The 22,171-nt window shown below is 25.8% G+C and overlaps 2 protein-coding genes across 9 annotated transcripts; one reads left to right on the top strand and one right to left on the bottom strand.

Moving 5' to 3' along the window:
- Window positions 1-3: 3 nt before the first annotated feature.
- On the bottom strand, window positions 4-20,850 carry Gbeta13f (guanine nucleotide-binding protein subunit beta-1). Of its 8 annotated transcripts, none has more exons than XM_074251473.1 (7): window positions 20,154-20,850; window positions 17,107-17,432; window positions 16,607-16,752; window positions 16,046-16,556; window positions 15,705-15,921; window positions 15,410-15,521; window positions 4-22 (listed from the first exon to the last, which is right to left on the bottom strand). In XM_074251473.1, the coding sequence occupies exons 2-6, from the start codon at window positions 17,161-17,163 to the stop codon at window positions 15,415-15,417; spliced, it is 1,038 nt and encodes a 345-aa protein (XP_074107574.1). In that variant the 5' UTR covers window positions 17,164-17,432; window positions 20,154-20,850; the 3' UTR covers window positions 4-22; window positions 15,410-15,414. The 8 variants fall into 8 exon arrangements, with proteins under 8 accessions (XP_074107574.1, XP_074107571.1, XP_074107575.1 ...); XM_074251470.1 differs by lacking the exon at window positions 4-22 and adding an exon at window positions 1,103-1,880; XM_074251474.1 differs by lacking the exon at window positions 4-22 and adding an exon at window positions 7,540-7,558.
- On the top strand, window positions 7,574-12,432 carry LOC141532884 (dynein axonemal assembly factor 1). The gene is made up of 4 exons (XM_074251476.1): window positions 7,574-11,260; window positions 11,330-11,643; window positions 11,720-11,862; window positions 11,973-12,432. The coding sequence occupies exons 1-4, from the start codon at window positions 11,028-11,030 to the stop codon at window positions 12,165-12,167; spliced, it is 885 nt and encodes a 294-aa protein (XP_074107577.1). The 5' UTR covers window positions 7,574-11,027; the 3' UTR covers window positions 12,168-12,432.
- Window positions 20,851-22,171: the final 1,321 nt, after the last annotated feature.

The following is a 22,171-nucleotide window of genomic DNA, read 5'->3' as shown; positions in this document are numbered from 1 at the left end:
CAGCACATTTACACCGAGCACCCTATACATATGGATTCATGAGAAGACAAGACTGGACACAGAGAGACTACTGACTTAATATTTAATACTTAATACTTAATATATTACATAAAAAGTGTATGTTGTTTGTAGTGCACGGAATTTAAAACCAATTCTTGAGATGTAACACGGACAATCTATATTGATAGTGGACACTGAGTACACCAATACGATAATTTTTTTTTTCTAAACTTTTTAATTGTCATTTAATAATAATAATAATAATAATAATAATAATAATAATAATAATAATAATAATAATAATAATAATAATAATAATAATAATAATAATAATAATAATAATAATAATAATAATAATAATAATAATAATAATAATAATAATAATAATAATAATAATAATAATAATAATAATAATAATAATAATAATACGTTAAAGCGATAAAATTAATTAAAAAAAAAAAAAAAAATGTTCCAGAAGTTGCATTTGTTACGAGAAACATGTTTTTCTTGTTAAAAACTTAAAACTGAAAATTGTGCCCCCCTTCCCCATCCCTCTCCCACCCAGCCGTATTTATTTTAGTGTATTTAATACTTGGGTATTCTGTAAGTATGTATAGTGTATGAGGCTTTTTCGGATGCGTCACGGCATGTACCGAGTATTACAATAATAATGTGATTTAACAGAAAAAAAAAAAAAAAAAAAAAAAAAAAAAAAAGTGAATTGACAAGAAGGGTGGCCTGTCACTGGACACTGGAGACTGGAGACTGGTCACTGGGCACTGGGCACTGGGTAATCTTGCAAGCAGTCTTTAAGGAACAAACTTCTTGTCCTTGACATCTACTTAAGGTCTTGCTTAGTCCACTTTGGGATGTTGGATGCTGGATCCTGTTAACGTACTTGTCGCTTGTCGTATTATTTATTCTTTATTACATATTGCAGGTGCAGATACTCAATCCTCTGTACGCTTATATTATTATTATTATTATTATTATTATTATTATTATTATTATTATTATTATTATTATTATTATTATTATTATTATTATTATTATGTATTCTAAGACTGGCTTACCACATATAGAGGTGGATATAAATATAAACTTTTTTTGATTTGAATAAATTTTTATTACTTTTTAAGGAAAATTCAACCCTTAATTCAGCAATGATTAATGTTGTTAAATAATAAAATAAAAAAAATGATATTTTTACAATTGTTACAATTATTGAGTAATGTAATAACGGTATTTATATTTGTATATTTATATAAATGAGTATAGAAAGAGACTAGAATCGAGAAGCTTCGATGAGACCCGGAACTTTAAAGAATGTATAGTGATCTGATAATAATTGACGTGCTGCGACGCACGGATCGACCCACTTTTAGACAAGACGTAAATGTATTCCTCGAATTTACTCTTTATATACTTGTTTCTTTCTCAGTAACGTCATAACAACACTGTTATCGTATCTTATAACACGTGGAAAACTGTTAAATCACCATAAATCACTTAATTTAACATTTAACTCTACAATATGTAAACTTTCCACTGTTATTCGGGTCTAACGGGTTAGAAAAACCCTACCCTCCTTCTCCTCTTTCTCTAATGGGAATATAACAACCTGCATTCGTATCTATTTATATATTTATATAAGATAACAATTTTCTATCATGTTGCAATAATGTAGACTTATTTTATGAATTAATTGATAAATACTTAAATTTTTTTCTTTATTTCTTTATTTCGTTATTTCGATTATGATGACACCACCGAAATTTGATATTTGATATAATATACCTAACTAGAAGGAAGATCATGTTCACTTGATTATGTGAACATTAAATATCCAGTATATATCATAATCAGTTTTATTCTGAAAACTACAAATAATTTAAATTACATTCTAATTTTTTTTTTTTTTGTTTATGTTCATTAACCTAATTTTAATTTATTTTCTTATTTATTAAAAAGTTTTTAATTTTAATTGATATCGTCTAATTATATGTAACATAATTATGCAAGCTTTTGATTTAGAAAAGTTTAAAAAAAAGAAAAAAAAATGGAGAGCAAAACAGAGCAGGATTGATATAAAACAAAAGATTTCAAGTATTGACTCAAGATTACTTCATTCGCATCGAGAGTCAATTTCTGAGAAGTTAGCGGTATCCAAACGCCCCTGTAACAAGCCAGACATAACGGGAAAGCACTCACTTTTGCTGCTATACCTTTTATACACGTTTCATATATATATATATATATATATATATATATATATATATATATATATATATATATATATATATATATATATATATATAAAAGAGTGGATATATAAGTGGTTGTTTGTTGATGATGATGTTTTGTATCTCATCAGATTCACCGGTATCGGAAAAGAAAGGGAGAGGAGGCAAGCGAGACATACCACGCATCTTGTTCCATTTGCTTGATTTTCCCTTTCTTTAACTCCATATATACATATAAACATGTATACAACATGATATCTTGTGTATTTTTTTTTTTTTTTTTTTTTTAATTAACTAATTAATTAATTAATTTTGTTACTTTAATTAAAACATTTTATTGTTTTAGATCAAATGATTTATTTCCTCGGATTTCCGGTTAGTATTTTAATTATTATCAATTGATTTTGTCTATACATTAATAAAGAATTGCTTAATGTATGCTTAATATTTGAAATAAAAAAAAAAAAAAAAAGCTATATTATTGTTAACAATTTTATCTGTGTCTATTAAGCTTTAAAAAAACAAAAAAACCCGAAAAAGACTGGTTATTATAAATTTTAAAGCGTGCAAGGTCATTTGTAATAATATCGTTACATACAAAAGTAATTTCGACTTAATAATTACTAAAATTGAACAATGTAATCATGAAAACAATGAAATCAAGAAAAAAAAAAAAACAATAATATTTGAGAGAATCTTTTGATTTTTATTTAAAAAAAGAAAAATTTCTCTATTAATTCTTATTACTCAATAATAATTGTCTCAAGTTTTTAAATAATTGCTATAAAAATGAATGGCCTTGAAGAAAAAATAATAACAATTTAAAAATACTCCAGCCGTGTAGAAACTTTATGTAATTGAAAAACTATAAAATATTTAATAATTAGAAGAACAAACAAAATATAATTAATCGTTATCGTTATCAGCGGAAGCATTGAAAATAAAAATCTAATAACCTATTACCGCTCATTGATAACAGCCATTAATAATTAAAGTATAGCTATATAAAAAAAAGCAACTACAAAACTGAGGAAATGCGAGACACCAGAAAAAAAAATACAATAAATTTTTTTTTTAATTTCTTTTGAATTGGTCGTTAAAATTATTTTTTAAATAGACTTAATTGATAATGTCGGCCTTGAGATATTTCGTTAATGAAAATAAAATTCCAAAATCATATTATATATATATATATATATATATATATATATATATATATATATATATATATATATATATATATGTCGGAGAGTAAAGTACAGTGGAGTATTTTCTGACGAAGCGATGAGAATATTCTTTAGGATATTTCTATTTTTTAGTTATTTTAAGAAATGTATTGTTACTTTAATATTTTGTAAAATAAGATATAACTAAAATGTTTTATTGCGGTAGGCTTAGGCGAAGGTAGGCACATGGTTGTCAACGTAGTCGGGATCCCAGAACGATAGGGGTATCATAAAATTAATAAGGAAAAGAGAAATGTGCAGCAGGCAGACTATTTGAGAATAGTTTTTGAAAAGACATTCTTGCTTTGAGATCGAGATCGAACGGACGTCCTGGTGATCGCGAATTCGTTATTTCCTAAGTCTCGGTCAATCGCAAGATATTATTAATATTGTTTGCGGCCTGAATTAACTTAACCTTATACGAGTTTATCTACTCATTCGTAATAATTGATCTTTTTGTAATTGTGAATATTAATTAATTGTAATAATAAAAATGAGTGAATCACAAAATACCGAATCCCCAACAATAACTCATGCCTCTCTGACATATATATATAATATATATATATATATATATATATATATATATATATATATATATATATATATATATATATATATATATATATATATATATATATATATATATATATATATATATATATATATATAGATAATTAATCTGATTATTGAGAAATTAAATATTTAAGTATTAAAAAGCTCAACAACAATTTATTAACAAAAAAAAATATCTATATATAATATTTGTTAATATGATTTTCAGGGTTATTATTTTGGCCTTATCTTGCGGTGGTTCGGATTTACGCAAGGGACCTTGTCTTTAGAGAATGACCTCTTTTCTGCGTAATTTAGCGCTAGTTCTCCGAATGTATATGTACAACCTCGGGAACCAGACATGTAACATGTTAGACATTTATATAAATATATATACTTGTGTGGTGGTTCATTCTGATGATTATATATGGCAAGTCAATCCAGAAACAGATACAGAAGCAGGAGCAGAAGAAGAAGCAGAAGCAGAAGCAGAAGCAGAAGCAGAAGCAGAAGCAGAAGCAGAAGCAGAAGCAGAAGCAGAAACAGAAGCAGAAACAGAGACATAAAAGTATTTATCAATAGAGATAAAGATTGAAAGGCAGAAGATCGATTGTAAGACACCAATTTTAAGCAAGATTTAAGCTACCAAAAATCAAGGTTGTCCCGTACCAACAACCATTATCAAACAGAAGAGAAGAAAAAAAAATAAATAAAGATGGTTAAATGCAGTATGGGTATATATGCTAATATAATAGATAATAAATGTCTGATGGGAGATAAACATTTCCGTTGGTCCAAACAGGTATATATATATAAATATATTTTTAGATTTCATTTTTCTAACTGGTATTATTATATAAGATATTTTTTTTTTTTTTTTTTTTTAAGATATTTTTTAGCATTTATAATTTATTAAAAATAAGGGCGCCCTTAAATGTCTAGACACAGAATGAATAGACTTGGAAAGATATTTAGATAGGTAACGGTAGTGCGTTTATATAACACAATAAAATTATAGCTGATAGTTATGCGGTATATTTAAATGTTAGTTTACTTTCGACTTTTTAACCATTTATTTCATTATCAAATGATTTGCTGAATTGAATTTTCTTATCTTGTCCGTCGAGTGTCTCTCACTGAGATAGAGTTTCGGCCTAAATTTTTTATAGCGAAAAATAATCATTATAACGAAAAATTTTTTCTTTTTAATTTTAATTTTATCCCATCAAAAGGATCAGAAATGTTTTTTACAATTGATATTTAGTTTAACACACATTTAAAAAATATTAATGACTAAGTTTTGCCAAAATTTAGAAAATTGTTTAAAGTTAAAAAACAATTTGAAAAATTCACAGTTAATTTATTGAAATAACATTCTTAGATAGTCCTGGAAGCAGGAGCATTTAAACAATTTATTATAATAATGAATAAAATATAGTTGTATAAATTTTAAATAGTGTAGGCGTCTAATGGTATAAGGAGCTGGTTAAGGACACTGATACTGATGATATACTGTTGTATCAACGGAATTTCGGAATTTAGTCTAAGGATATAGACGGATTTTATTTACGATACGTGATACGGAATACGCGATACGCGATACTATCTTTCGTTATTTATTTATTTATTTATTTTTTATGTCAGTAAAGGATCGATGCATTTGTCTGACGGTAGCTGTTTGGTAGTTTTGGTAGACTGTCCGAGCTTAAATGGATTCGGTTGTAAATTTATTTAACAAAATCTTTTTACCGATCTTTAAAATTTTGGTAAACTAAACGGGCCAGATGTTTAGTGACAATATATATTATATATACACTACCGAAACTGATATATAAATGAAAAAATAAACAATAAATAAAAGATTTTTCATCATTCTTTTTTTAATATTTTAATTCAAATATTGTATATTTATATTAAATAGTATTAATATAAATTTATTGATTTTTTTTTTTTTTTTAATATTTAACCTAGTTTCTAACTAATATATAATATATGAAATAAAATTTCAAGAAAAAGAAAAAGAAAAAAGGCTCCTAATACATGCTCTGTACATTAGTCTATTAATAATTATATTATTTTACATATTATCTTTGGGGATTACATAATAAAAGTATAACCTGGCAACGAGGAGGAGAAATCGTTGATGATCTTCTGGTACCCTCATAACTACTCAAACCACATTCCTCTTTTATGTATATATATATATTCATGCATGGATGGGTGTATCACCGACAGCAGTGATCGTAAATTTTTATTTTGAGGTAATCGTCCGAGCTACTGTACCAATACTGTAACTTGGACAATATATAAATATACACAATATCACGGTTACGTCTCAAATATGTATATATATATATATATATATATATATATATATATATATATATATATATATATATATATATATATATATATATATATATATATATAAGAAAGTCCCCTTTCGCTGGTCATATAGATATGAACAAAACTCCCGGTACCGAGCAACTTCCCAGCCGGCCTTGACCGACGATTATTATTATTATTATTATTATTATTTATTTATTTTTTTTATACTCTTAATTTTATGTTTTTCTTTCTTATGATCGTTAATTTTGAGAGATAATATTATCAATATACCTGTAATTTAAATTAAATTTTATTTAAAAATTATTTGTTGCATTTTTGAGAGTCCAAGAAATTAATCTAAATAGGTTTTTTTTTGTTTAGAGTAATTATTAACATTATTTAAAATAACAAAATAATAAAATAATCGGGTCACTAACCCTGAATATGCTAACGGTAAAATTGAGCAAGAATAACAACATTATAAAATAATAAATAATAAATAATAGTAAAAAAGTATTCAATATAAATATAAATTTAAGACAGATGTGTATTTTTTAAGTTGTTTGTAATTTTGATTACCAATTGACGCAGAGTGTAAATGATTAACAACATAGCTATTAATGTCTTTTGATAAAAACAACTCGATCTAAATGTGCGTAATCTAGTTAAACATGTTTTCACGTTATTTTTTTTAAAAACGAAAACGAAAAAAAAAAAATAAAAAAAAACTGTTGATGTAGATAATTATAATTAATTTAACAAATAAAAACTTTTCGAATAAATTGTTGTTTTTAATTTTTTAACCCAAAAACGTAGTGATCGATTAAACGATTGAACGATTTTTATTTTTACCCCGGTAACATCAGATGCATTAAATTGTAATATATATGACTTCCGTCAATACATTAGACGGAAAATAGACAGTATGTATAATACTGTTTATAGTATAATAATTCAAACAAGGATAATATGTACCCATCTGCATCGCATATATCGTGGTATTATACATAGTATATCTCGTTGCATTTAAAATTTTATGATTCAAGCTTGAGATATTGCAGTCGTTTAACATGACAACAAGTCTTTGTCTGTTGTTTTTTCATTTTTTCATTTTTTCATTTTTTCATTTTTTCGTCTTTTCGTCTTCTCGCCAGATCGTCCCTATCCATCAATGAATGTCGTATGTTTATTTCATTTTCTTTGCCTCTGCAATTACCCAACAAAACCCATAATTTACCTCTTATCAAAAATTTACATTTTGATCCTGCTATTACCATTAAATTAATATAAAAATACAAATATAAATAAAAAATAATTCTTTATGTTATTTTTTTTTATTATCGATTAGATAACGAAATCCGCGTTAGTTTATAGAGGCCGCCGTCACTCAATAAATAATTAATTGTAATAAATTATTTAAATTATCTGGATTAAATAACAACGAAATTGAATTACAAAGTCTTAAAATTAGTACACAGTTTATTTTTTAATAATAATAATAATAATAATAATAATAATAATAATAATAATATTAATATTATTATTAAATTTTATCAATTATTTTTAGGTAGTTAAAATGAAAGAACAAGAGGAAGAAAAAAAAAAAAGTTACATTGTTTTAAGTGAGAGTAATGGGAAAAAAATAAACCTGATAAGTGATAAGGATCTATGTTGATGCGATGGTATTGAATTATAATTTGAATTTGGATACATGAATAAAATTGTCTGGATGTAAATTAAAGTCATGGAATAATTTTATAAAAATTTTCCCAGCAGGTACACTGGTGTTTTGTAAAAAGAAGAAAAAAAAAAAAAAAAAAAAAAAAAAATTAGAGTGCAAGATGCTGGAAGACATATCTGATTATTGACTTGCTGGCACCACTTGTATTGCACCAGCTACATACAAAATCACTTTAATTATTGTAGGGTTGTCTGAATATTTTAACGTTTATTTAATTTCCCTGAATGAATTATTAATCAACTTTTTTTTGTTATCATATCTCATTGTGTCTCATCACTTAACTAAAAGCATAACATAAAGTGTTATGCTTTTAGTTAAAAATTAAATACTAATTTTGAGTCATAGTGTTTTATCATATATGATATACAGTTTAATTCAGGCGAAAAAATATAAGATGTGGTTATAAAATAAGGATCTAGCCGACTTAATAGACTCGATACATAAAATATATGCCAGTTGAATGAAAAATCAAGGCCAAGGAGTCTGATCTACTTGGTTAATTCCCCAGACTCTTTCATAACACAACTTTTTCGATACCTTCGGTGTCCTAAACAACCGTTCCTACTTTTAATTATGTTGGCCCCTAATTAATTATCCAGCTGCTGATGTTAAATATCATTATAGTATCGGATGCCGAGTGTCGAGTCTCGAGTCTTGAGTCTCGAGTATCGTGTAGAGTTTTGCCTTGAGAAAAAAAAATTACATAATCCTGTTACGTAGTAAAGGTTTCGAAGTAAAAGATTCGTTAAAATTAAAATCGGATTAGCAACGCTAATACCCCATACCAGATCAAAATATCAAATTGCAAATTACATTTCTAAATAAATAAATAAATAAATTAATTAATTAACTAAAAAACAATAATTTCAAGTCTATTATAAAGGGTAGAAAATAATGTCTATATAACTTTCTTCAGCGCGTGTCTGTAAAATGCAAAAGTATTTAAATAAATATATTATAATAATTTTTAGTTTTAAATTGATTAATAAAATACAAATAAATAATTTTCAAACTAAATAAATGACAGATCTGTTAAATGAGGTCGAGCTTGATGCTCCAGAAATTAAAGCATATGCGTTTAACGTAAAAGGATAAATAAAACAAAAGATCGAAAAGTGTACCAGCCACGCGCGACTACCGACCAGTGACCAGCTACCAAAATAATGTATATGAAAGGATCAAGGATCTACGTTTAAAGATTTAAACATGTTTATAAATAAATAAATAAATAAATAAATAAATAAATATATATATATATATAATTGACCGATAAAAATTTATGAAAACAAAAGGAAAGTACCGCTATTCTTAGTCAGAATTTAAGCTTGTCCTGATGCCTCTCCTGGACCGTGTAGGCATTCAGCTACTAGGTGCTTGTCGAGACTCAAGGCTCAAAGAAGATAAATATCATATCAAGTGTTGGAGAATTTTTTTACATTGCTAATTTATTTTTTTTTTTAACTGAAAAAATTCCGAAATAATACTCGTTTAAGTTAATCCAAAATAGTTTTCTTTATTTTTTTACTTTTTTCAGGTAAAAAAACTGTTTAATGTCCGAGTTATTAGTATAATTTTTTGAAAAAACTTACGAAAAAAAATTTCATGTCTTTCAGATATTCAGAAATCGATTATCTGTTCTACTTTTCAATTTGTTTACAAACAACTCAATGTATAAATTGTGTGAATGTGTCATGTGAAAGTATTACTTGTTTGCTTGTAAAATAAAATACTTATTAAATATAACCTACCATTATCCTAGATTTAAAATTAATTGGTGATTATAATAATCTTAATAAAAAATAAAAGTAATAAGAAATAAAATATTTTAAACTTATGCTAATTTTTAGGTGAATTATATTATAATAGAAATTATATTAAGTCAATAATAATGATACAAAAGTTGGCTTTAAATAAATTCGATCGACAAAAATGAATTTGCATTTAAGCAAGCCGTATAGTAGTCAAGTGACCGTGACCTCCAGATTTGTCTCATAAATGAAGTTTAATATTTCACAAGAATTTATCCGGAAGAGCATCTCGAAATTTTATTATTTAAACTTGCCATCTATTTTATAATATAAAATGAATAAAAAATAAAAAAAATAAAAAATAAAAATAAAAAAAAAAAAAAGGTGATACAGAGAACAGGCATTATAAAAAAATAAAAAGTTAAAAGATACGATAATTTGTAATGCATTATGTAATTGAAGACGCATTGGATAGTCTATCGATTGCGAATGCTAAAACTGAAGGATAAAAAAAAAAAAAAAATTTTAAGAGACTTGAGACTGCTTTTTGAATAACAAATTCAGCGTAGGTGCCCTCCAACGAAGAATTAATCATTATTTTTATTTTTTTTTCTTCTTGTTCTTCTTCTTCTTATTTTTTTATTGTATCTTTGAATCTCTTTTATTTTACAACAAAAGTTTACGAATCACGTGAACAGAGCGCCCGAAAAGATGAATTACATTTAAATATTGAATTTTTTATTTTAACATTTGAATTGTCTCTAGTTCATCGTTTGACCATGAAATTGATAAAAAAATTTTTTTTATTTCAAGTTACACATTTTACTTTGTAATTTCAGCATATATTTTTTTTTTTTTGATTTTGAAAAAAAAGAAGAAAAAAACGACAATCAGTGTAAGTAAAATATAAAATCAAGAAAAAAAAATAAATAAAATAAAAGTGATTCCTCTGTTTCACTCTTGTTATATATATCGACCAAACACCCGATTCGCGGTTACCATGACAAGACTCGCAACTTGCTTGTAGTCTGACTCATATCAGCATTGTCACTTGTTTCCGGTCAACATTTATTTACACAAACTATCGCTATTATTATTATTTTTTTAATAACAAATTAGATTTTTATAAGTTGGTTGTTTAAGTAAAAATAGATTTTTAACTATCAATAGTTACAGGGAGTTTTAAATGGAAACCAAAGGTGGTGCTCTTTATATACAATCACTTGACGAAATAGATCAATATGATCCTGAAAAAGTTTATAAAGATGATGGTGAAATAAATGATAAAGCTCCTGAGGTTATTAGGGAAATAATAAAAAATAATTATTGTTTTGATCAACATATTTCGGATAATAATAACAAAATAATAATAATAAAAGATAAAGTTTATCAATTCAACGAAAAAGAAGATGGAACAAGGTAATAATAATAATAATAATAATAATAATAATAATATAAATATTTGTAATGATAAAATTTTGATTTAAGGATGACAGAAAATTTAATAAAAAATCATTGTAAAAAAGAGGGTTTATATGTTACGCCTCATCTTAATGATGTCCTCTATCTCCATTATAAAGGATTTTCTTACATTGAAAATCTGAGCAAATACACGGGTTTAAAGTGCCTGTGGCTTGAGAATAATGGAATACAAGAAATCGCTAATCTCAGTAATCAAGCTAAATTAAAATCTCTCTATTTACATAATAATTTAATCAGAAAAATTGAAAATCTTGAATACCTTACGCAGCTTGATACGCTAAATTTATCTCACAATAATATAAAAAAAATTGAAAATTTAGGTAAGTCTAATCTAATAAAATAATAAAATAACAAAAATATTTTATTTATATTACCTATTTATAAAATTATTTAAAGATTGTCTTAAAGTTCTCAATACCTTAAATTTATCATACAATTATCTCAAGAGTTTTAAAGATATTGACCACCTTAAATATTTATATTCACTGTCAGTTGTTGACGTATCGTATAATCAAATCGAGTCACCAGAAGTTATTGAGGTATGCATCTACCTACGGATTTAAATAATAATAATTTATGTTGAAAATAAATTGACGGATAAGAAAAAAAAAAAAAATATTGTTATTATTATTAGAATTTTTTTATCTAGATTTTTGGCGCTATGAAATCTTTACGAGTACTGATATTAATGGGAAATCCGGTTGTGAGAACCATTAATCCCTACCGTAAACTAATAATTTTAAAATGTAAAAATCTTTGTTATCTTGACGACCGTCCGGTATTTCCAATCGACAGAGCCTGTGCACTAGCCTGGTATTTATTTTTTAAATTTACATTGTCATAAATATTCATAAATATTTATTTAACTTAGGAACGCGGGGGTGCTGAACAAGAAAATGAGGAACGTCAACGGTTGACTAAAGAGGAGCACAAAAAATTAACAAATAGTATCTGTGCTTCTATTGCTTCCATTGATGTTAAAAGTATTGAAGAAAAAAATTTCGTTGAAAAACTCAATTGACAATAATATTCATTTATATTCCGAAATAATTTAAATTAATAAAATAACTTGAATTATTTATCAGTTAATTATAATTTGGTAAAACAAAAATATAATTAAAAAGTAGGGAAATTTTTTTTAAAAATAATTATCTGAAATTCACACAACCAACTAATAAACTTTAACTAAAACTTTCAGAGGTCACAAGGTAACACAAAATAAATAAAACAATTATAATTATTATTCATATTATTATTATTATTATTATTATTATTATTTTTCTTTAAATACCTACATACATTATTATTATTATTTTCATTATCCACATTCACATTAAATATACTGACGTTTGATGGCAATGAATGAGCCTCAGTGAAGTAATGATAAGGTTATTAACTTATTATTATTATTATTATTATTATTATTATTATTATTATCACTATAATAAATAATAATAAAAATAATAATTTATAATTGTTATTAATTTGAGATTACAACGCCAATGATCAATGAATATAAATAATTTCGCCAGTATCAGAAATTTATACGTTACTTATTTTAATATTATTATTATTATTATTATTATTATTATTAAAACACGGTACAAGTTAATTGTTTCCCATTCATACTAAAGAGATAAGAAAAGTTTTTTTTATGCAATGGGCGCTCACGCTGTCGTAATTATTGCGTCCATATATTATTATTTGTATATATTTAATTATTATTATTATTATTATAATCATCATCATCCACTTAATTGGCTTGATTTGTGAATATTAAAAGCCGTAGATAAAATTATTCGTGTAATATCACGCTCATTCTATTTTATTTATTTATTTGTTTTTTTTTTCTTTTTTTTTCTCCTTTCATTCATAATATATTAGTTAAAGTTTAAATTAAAATAACAAACTAACAAAAAGAAACTAGAGCGCGAGTTTTATTCACTTGGACCATTTAATCATTATTATTAACAAAATGATAGACCTATAATTACTACACCCCTTTCAGATTTTTTTATTTTAACGCTCTTGATTGGATCAATTTGATATTTTTTATTTAATATATTATTAAATTATTACCAAGCTTATATTTTTAAGTAAATTATAATATTTATTGTATTTATATAATTGATAATGAATAAATAAAAAACTAAAAATTTAATTCAGTATCAAATCCTTGAAAAACCTAATTTTGTCAGTTTAAAATGCAGTACTTGGGGTTAAAAAATTTAAAAAAGCAAGAAAATTACATAGATTGTTATTATAGTGATGTACCACTTTAGATAAATCAAGCGTCAAATATCAATTATTAAATATTGATTTATAATCGATAATGTTTATCCGTTAACTATAGTAGCTGATAATCCCGTATAATAAGTATACAATAATAGTTTAAATGTTATATAAAAAATTGTTGAAACCGTCTTGTCTATCTACCGTTTAACAGTAAAGACACGTACCCTCCATTTATTATTATTATTATTATTATTATTATTATTATTATTATTATTATTATTATTATTATTATTATTTTGTTAGTTAATATACACATTAATTATTTTTTTTTTTGGCTTGTACTCCTCATTCGCTTAACTCATTCATATTTTTTTTTTTTTTTTTTTTTTCGTATTCGGTAATTTTTTTAAAAATCGTTTGTTTGAAATTTTAAACTCGATAGAGGCAGTTGTTACTGACGTCGAGCGTCATTTTGCAATTTTAGAAAAAAATAAATAAATATTTGGCGTATAAATATGTGATATATAATTACTTGGTGCGTTAGTCAATGAAATAGGACTCAATTAATAAAAAATTTCACTTAATTAAATAAAAAAAAAGTAAAAGGTATTTAGTTAAGTAACAAAAAATTTTTTGTTTATCTTTTTCATTTCTTTTTTCTTTTTTCTTTATTTTTACTATGACTAGATTTATAATAAATTTAGTAAGTTAATTTACTCAAATTTTAATTAACATTACTTAGTTGTTAATTGATAAATTAAAGGAGCAAATGTGAATGAAGCTCGCGGATAACGCGTTAGTACAAAAGGGTTTACAAGATCTAGATACAAAAAATCGCAGATCATACTTGTGCTTTTGCAGTTATTATTATTATTATTATTATTATTATTATTATTGTTATAATAATTATTATTATATAGATAAATTATTTATTGTTTACATAATAATAACAATAGGAGGATCTTAATTACGGGAAGGCAAGATTTGATTGAAAAACGCAGGAGTAAATTGACCGAATTACAATCTTGTAATTAAAATTATTTTAATAAAGTTTATTTATAATTTTAAAATTTAAGATTGATTTTAAATTATCTAGCCCCTCTCGTAAATAATTAAATACCTTACATACTAATTTAATATTATTGTTGTTATAATAATAATTATTATTATTTACTTATAGCTTACATTATTACAATTTTAAATGCAGTCACTAAAAACAAATTTTCGAGTCCTATTTCATTGATTATAACTGTAATAATAATAAGAAAAAAAAATGTCAAAATTTAGTATGATTTATTTTTTTCTATTTTTTTTATTAATATGAATTTATTATTATCTGGACTATTTATTTTTAAAGATTTAGCTTATGGCAAAGATCTATACAAAATAAATAACATATTAAAATAATTAACACGGTAATTAATAGTAATTATAGTATTAATATTATTAATATTTATTGTAAATGAATTTTTTAATTAATATTTTATTGTTTTGTTATTTTGTGTGATCGTATGTGCGCGAGGTTGCGTGATTTAAAGTGCTCTCGATTTATTAAACGTTAAGACGTTTTAATCGATACGGATATTGCCAACAACATTTCGAGAACAGTATATTTTTAATATTATGTATATATATATATATATATTATATTTTTATCCTTAAGTCACGTGTGTATTGAACACAAAAAATTTATTATCTATTAAATAAATTTAATACCAACAAAATCCAGTGACTTATAGAGCTTTTTTTCAGCGACACATGCAGACGAACTGATACTGTTAGTTCTATTGACACTTTTTTTTTCTTTTTTCTTTTTTTTCTTTTATATACTCGAATTAATTAAAAACTCACAGATTCTAATTCCAAATACGTAAAAATGAGTCCCATGATCCCGTTGCTACTGCCATTCCATCCTCGGTTACTCCAAGACAAGAAACACGATTATCATGACCCGCAAGTATTCCTGAATTATAATAATTATTAAATTATTTAATTTAATTGTATTAAATACACTAAGAAAAATAATTAAATTTTTAAAATTAAAATAAACTATTTTATTATTTTTCTTAGTGTAATTGAGAAGGACTAATAAATTTAAATAATTCACTTCTCAAAATAATAAATAAATGAAGGATATAAAAATTACCTGCACGTTCACTTTTCATAGAATCCCAAACATTACAATTAAAATCATCGTAACCAGCTAACAAAAGTCTACCGCTTTTGCTAAATGCTACACTTGTAATACCACAAATAATGTTATCGTGACTGTACATTGCTAATTCTTGATCAGCACGAATATCAAAAAGTCTGCAAGTTGCATCATCAGATCCAGTAGCAAATGCATAACCATTGGGAAAAAACTAAAAAATATAAATATATATATATATATATATATATATATGTGTTTGATAAATAATATTTATACAGAGACTTTTACAAAAAATATTTTGAAATAAACGTAATAATATTATTAGTAGTAGTTACCGTAACAGCATTGATATCACTTTCATGACCAGGAAAAGTTTGTTTGCAGGAACCTTCACGTATATCCCATAATTTAGCGCTAGCGTCACAAGCACCAGAAACAAAAGTTCTCATATCTGGTGCTAATGATAATGACATTACATCGCCGGTATGACCAATAAAAGATGTGCACTGTTGGCCAGTTTCAATGTCCCAGAGTGCACAAGACATGTCTCCAGAACTGGTTACTATTTGATTATCATCAATAAATCGACAACAGGATAAATATCCGGTGTGTCCAGGTAACTCACGGCTAACACGTACGTTACCCTCCCGAGTTTTCAGACTGTATATAGAGCAAATGTTGTCAAGACCTCCACAAGCAACATAGCTTCCAGAGGGAGCGTATGCGCAGGTCATTACCCAGGATGACCTAAGTGGAATTGCGTGGACCTTATTCGTGGTGTAACTGTCCCAAACAATTAATTTACCATCTTGGGATGCTGATACCAAATTCCTGTTGGTGTAATTGCTATTATTATTATTGATATTAAAACTTGCAGAGAGTTGATTAATACATACCTTGAATCACTTCCCCAATGCATGGCGTAGATTTTTGCCAAGTGACCACGTAACGTACGTCTTGTTCGCATTTGTATTCGACCAATTGGTTCCATTCCTGCTGTTGCTTGAACCAAACTTGTGTCGCACGCCACTTTTCTTGCATCCTAAAAAATAATTATTATTTAATATTTATTTTTAAAAATAGATTAGTTTCAACAGTAATAATGTTGATGAAAAAAATATCTATTTTTTTTTTTTTTTTTTTTTTTTTTTACAGCAATCACGTGTTGCCGGTACTAGTATGATATGTCATAGTTGCAATAGCTCACAAAAGTACAAAAACACAAGAATATAAGAATAAAAGAATACAAGAATACAAGAATACAAGAATACGAGAACGAAGAGGGATGATGGTGGTATTGATCAGTGTTATATGCCGCGCCCTACTACAAGCTCCCTCTTTACCCTAACATTTTCCAATGATATAAAAACTAAAATTAATAAATTCAACAACTTACTCGAATAGCATTTTTCAAAGTTTCTGCCTCCTGGCGAAGGCTATCTAATTCGTTCATGTTGTTTTTTATTTTCTGATTAAATTCACCAAAACAAGCTTTTTAAATTTTCGCTTCTTCTTCTTCTTCTTCTTCTTCTTATCGTGCTTTTATTTTAGTTTATCTTCTTCGGAAGCTCCAATAAATTAAAGCCTGTTTATTCTAAACGGCTGGCGTCCTCTTTTCCTTTGCCAGTTAGTATTCTTCTGTCTGTAATTTCTCCAACACAGTCACCTGCAGACGCCAGCCGAAGTCGTTACCAGCCACCACTTTTTCAGCCTTTTCCGTCCCTGTAGAAAAAAAAAAAATTAGCAAATGAATTTTGATACCTTATGATAATAATATAATGATGAAAATAAATGTATTGTTATTTATTTTACAACTGGTAATAATAAAATTATAAAATTTTCGCGTAACCACCCAGTGATGATGTTTTTTTTTTTTTTTTTTTTTTTTTTTTTTTTTTTTTTTTTTTTTTTAAAGCAATAACCTGTTGATTCCTTAAAATTATATGGCAAATTGCCACAAGCCTACGTCCGTGACCTAGTAAGAACAGAACCTTTATGAGGTCCACGCCCACTCTCTCTTTCTTTTGCTAATATATGTTGTTGTTATTATTATTTTTATTATTAACTATCAAAAATAAAAAATTCAAGTCCCTTTTGAAAAATTTAAATATTTTTACAAATTTAGCGAATGCTTTTCCAAACAAACTTTTGAAAATGAGAATTATATGATTATAAAACAATAAATGTAATAATTATAGTGAATTTTTTTTTTTTTTTTTTTTTTAATTTCTCACACAAAATTGTCACTTACTAGACACCTCGTATCATCACGATATCATTTCCACCTCTTCATAACTAACCTCTTGACGTCAATTAGTACACCCTCAGAACCGGACACACTTTTTATTAATCAAAAATGATAATAAAAAACTTAATAGTTAAATTTTGTTATATATTTTAGGTGATTTATGTAAAATTTACATGATTGATTCATTTAAATACATGTAAAAATTAAAAGATGTAAGTATGTAACCCAATATTTTATTTTTTGTAAAATATAAAAATATTAGCAATACATTTAAATCGGTTTATTGGAATTAACAATGAGGAACGACGGAAGAACACGAGGAAGAGAATGAACCAGAGAATATGTCTATGGAGGGAGTGAAGAAGAAAAAAAAAGTGACTTTGGTGGTGGTGGTGGTGATGGTGGTGGTGGAGGTGGATGAAAAGGAAGACTGACGTCGGTTGCGTACTGGCTCGGGTTGTACGACTCGAAATCGATGAGGGAAACAGCTCAACGCCCCACTCGAGACTACTGCGGTCGTCCAAGTTCTCTATTGTCTCGTTTTTATTTTTTTTATTCATTTCTTTTTTTTCCTACTAATTAAAAAAATAAATACATTTGAATTATAGACATATCTATCTATATTTATAAATAAATAATAAATATTGATATAAAAAAATAAACAAATGATGATAACAAAATAAATGTAATGAATAAATAAATAATATATAAAAATATAAAAATAACGACCACACCCAGTATTTACGATGAGATTACGTCCGATTAAGCAGGATTGTCAAGACTTGAAACGGTTGCTAATATTGAACCTAGACTCGATTTTTACTGTATATATATATATATATATATATATATATATATATATATATATATATATATATATATATATATATATATATATATATATATATATACTAGATAATACTTGTTCATCAGTTGATTACGCTTCGGCTCTTACATTACGGGTCATTAGCCTACAACTCTTTTAATATTTATTTAAGTTATAAAAAATAATAATAAAAAAAAATTATAGGGTTGATTATTTGTATTGGCTACCCCGGAAATTAGCAAGCATTGAAGGCAGATGCTCAAGACGGTTAGATGACACCTGCTGTGTACATTATTGCATACTTGTAAACATTTTTTTTTTTTATTTTCTATTCTTTTCAATATTAATTCTACTAAAAATTTTTCTGTATCTACGATATAATGAATGACGTCAAACTCTGACGTTACATATAATAGTAGGGTAAGTAAATTCATTGCGTCGATGCGGATCGCGAGAATTTTTTTAAACTTATTCTTCATCTTTATGCAAATTTGTAGAGATTGTTTATCAGATCAAAGAGCTGGATGCTAAAAATTATTGCCGTTTTTTATAAATATTTTTTATACTTTATACTTAGGATAAATTTATTGACCTAATTTGACAATTCTTCTCGGTGATTTATTTTCCGTATCAATCACCGGCACCGGATAATATTCATTTATAATTTAATTTTATTAAAAAATTTTTTTCTTATTTTATAAATAAAAAATGTTTCTCTTTTACTGCTAAATAGGTGACCAAATCATGGAATTGTCATTTAGGAGGAAAAAAAAAAAAAAATTTACTTTTAAAATCATAAAATTATTTATGTGAAAAAAAAAACAAAAATTATTAATTAATAAAAAAAGGAAAAAAAAATTTAGTTACGCGTGCGCATTCAAAACACGCGCGTATGCATTACGCAAGAGAAATACGCTTGTGCGTATTCTCACTAGATTAATTTCATTTAATAATTCAAATACGTGGGATTCTTAATACCAGCTCATAAAATAATTAGGTCACACAAATAAAATTTTTTCATTGACAACAAAAACAAATCTGTGACCCCCTCCCCCTGGCTCCTCCTCCTCCGATCCGATGATCATCATTATCATCTACTCAATACTACTTAATCAATCAATAATTAACTAAAAAAAAATAATAATACATAGAATATCAATGAATAAAAAAAATAAAAACAGTAATAGTAACATGGTTAAATTTTTTATCTTAAACGCTATTGGTAAAGATACACCGTAAAAACACTGTATTTGACAGAATGGTCGCCATCTTTACGACTCACCCAAAATACAATCTCTCTTTTACTCTGTCAAACAATTACTCAACCAACAATCACTATAAAAATAATAAATTGATTTATAAGAATTACCTGATTATTTAATTATTATTATTATTTTTTTTTTTTTTTCAAACACGATTTTTACTACGGTTTGTGTTCATTAATTATTACAACAAAACACAAGCACAAGTCATATATTAAACATATCAACAGAATTTAAGAAAAGATGTTTTTTTTTTTCTCACAGTAAATATATATCTTAAAACTTTAGATAATATAGAAAAAAAATTTCATTTATATTTACTCAACACATATGACACAAACATGTAGGATAAATATAACACTGTGTCAGGTGTTTAAACAGAAGTAGCAGCGAGAACAGCAATAACAGCAACAGTCTTATCACCGGTAATATTTTTAAAAACACAATTTATAGTATTTTATTATTTATTAAATTTATTGGATTTATTCAGCTTAAAGCTCGCGTCTACCGTCTACCGTCTACCAGACGTGTTAAGATGGTGTCCGATAGGTGGAGGTAATTATTATTATTTTTTTATATACTACAGTACTTAATTGTTTTAAATATATATATATATATATATAGAGTTAAAGAACGCGTGATTATTATCGTCGCACAATTGTTTATTATTTTAATCAATTAAACGCACAGTCAAATAACTACTTTTGTTTTTTATTTAAATGTAATACTTTTTTTAATATTTTTTATTTAAGTTAATCTCAATACTAAGAGCTTCTTTTATCAACGACATCGGCTTGCTGGCGAGCGGCAGGGTGGGGCTCCTTGAATGGACTCCCGTGGACCCCGTAGATACACGATTGTTAACGAATTAAACCGAAATTTATCGAGCTTAAACGATTTATGACGAAGATATCTGCGCAGCTTTTAGGCGGCAAATTTAAATTTTTGTTTTCTTATTGTGTCTTTTTTATCAACTAGTAGTAAGTAATTTTTTAGATAATATTAGTTCTACCGACGGTCGATTTGTGATTTAATATTTTAATTGTTTTTTAAAATAAGTTTATTATATATATATATATATATATATATATTAGTTAAAACTATAATTATTAATTGATGATTATTCTGCATCAAAGTAATGTAAAATCAGGTTAAATCAAACGTAGGAGTTATATTGGAGATTAAAGTGTATTTTTTAATCAAACAATTGCTTCCCAATTGACATAACAAAACAATAACAATATAATAGTAATAATTTATCAATTCGATTATTAAAAAAATAATGATGATATAAAATAATATAAAATGAAAGTTAAATTAAAAAACAGTGTCCATGTATTATAGAAGTTTAGTTGGACAAATAAGTTAAAACCGATTAATAAAATAAGAGCAAGTTTAAACTATTGATTGATAAATAAATGTATAGAAGTATGTTTAGAAAGCAATGTCAGTCATCAGCATGCAATTAACTCATGAAATGTCGTGTGGAATGCAAAATGAAAGAGACGGTACTGTCTGATCGTACTTGACGATCTGAACACGCGATAATCCACTACAATGCATCGTCGCATTTAGTATGCAATTTAAAACTCCTGAAAGCCTCGTCATTATATTATATTATAAACCTTCTTCCACGATTAATATATATATATATATATATATATATATATATATATATATATATATATATATATATATATATATATATATATATATATATATATAACACCAGATTACGACTGCTCACGTTCCTCAAATCTTTTTAACTACTGAATAATCGTTCATTAACATTCGAGGCCATTAATATCCAATAAATCAACACTTGTGTCTCTATAAACATATACATGATTATTGATCAACAAATATCATTTATTTATTTAAACATTTAATCCAAGGCTGTATCACTCTTATCAATCATGTTTTTTACCAACTGAAATATTAATGCATATATATATATATATATATATATATATACAAAAAAAATTTTAAAACCTTAACCTCATAGATTTTTACAACATCCAGAATAGTTCCGAGCATAAAAACTTATAGCTTTTACTTATCTGAAATCCGAAAATCCGTTCTGCTTTTCTGCTATCATAAAATTTTTTTCCTTTTTTTCTTTTTT

The sequence above is a fragment of the Cotesia typhae genome, unplaced genomic scaffold (assembly GCF_013202065.1).
Source record: "Cotesia typhae breed Kobodo isofemale line unplaced genomic scaffold, CoteBio_Ctyphae contig_69, whole genome shotgun sequence".
Taxonomy (NCBI): Eukaryota; Metazoa; Arthropoda; class Insecta; order Hymenoptera; family Braconidae; genus Cotesia; species Cotesia typhae.
Note: the sequence above shows the minus strand (reverse complement) of the source record. Positions and strands in the feature narration are given on the sequence as shown.

What these genes read in the sequence shown, in the direction of transcription:
- LOC141532884 (XM_074251476.1), top strand. Translation starts at nt 11,028, where the DNA reads ATGGAAACCAAAGGTGGTGCTCTTTATATACAATCACTTGACGAAATA. An exon ending in GAAAAAGAAGATGGAACAAG is followed by an intron (nt 11,261 to 11,329) that starts GTAATAATAATA and finishes TTTTGATTTAAG; the next exon opens with GATGACAGAAAATTTAATAA. An exon ending in AAAAAAAATTGAAAATTTAG is followed by an intron (nt 11,644 to 11,719) that starts GTAAGTCTAATC and finishes AATTATTTAAAG; the next exon opens with ATTGTCTTAAAGTTCTCAAT.
- Gbeta13f (XM_074251473.1), bottom strand. Translation starts at nt 17,163, where the DNA reads ATGAACGAATTAGATAGCCTTCGCCAGGAGGCAGAAACTTTGAAAAAT. An exon ending in GTGATATCAATGCTGTTACG is followed by an intron (nt 15,922 to 16,045) that starts GTAACTACTACT and finishes TATATTTTTTAG; the next exon opens with TTTTTTCCCAATGGTTATGC. An exon ending in TATGAAAAGTGAACGTGCAG is followed by an intron (nt 15,522 to 15,704) that starts GTAATTTTTATA and finishes ATTATAATTCAG; the next exon opens with GAATACTTGCGGGTCATGAT.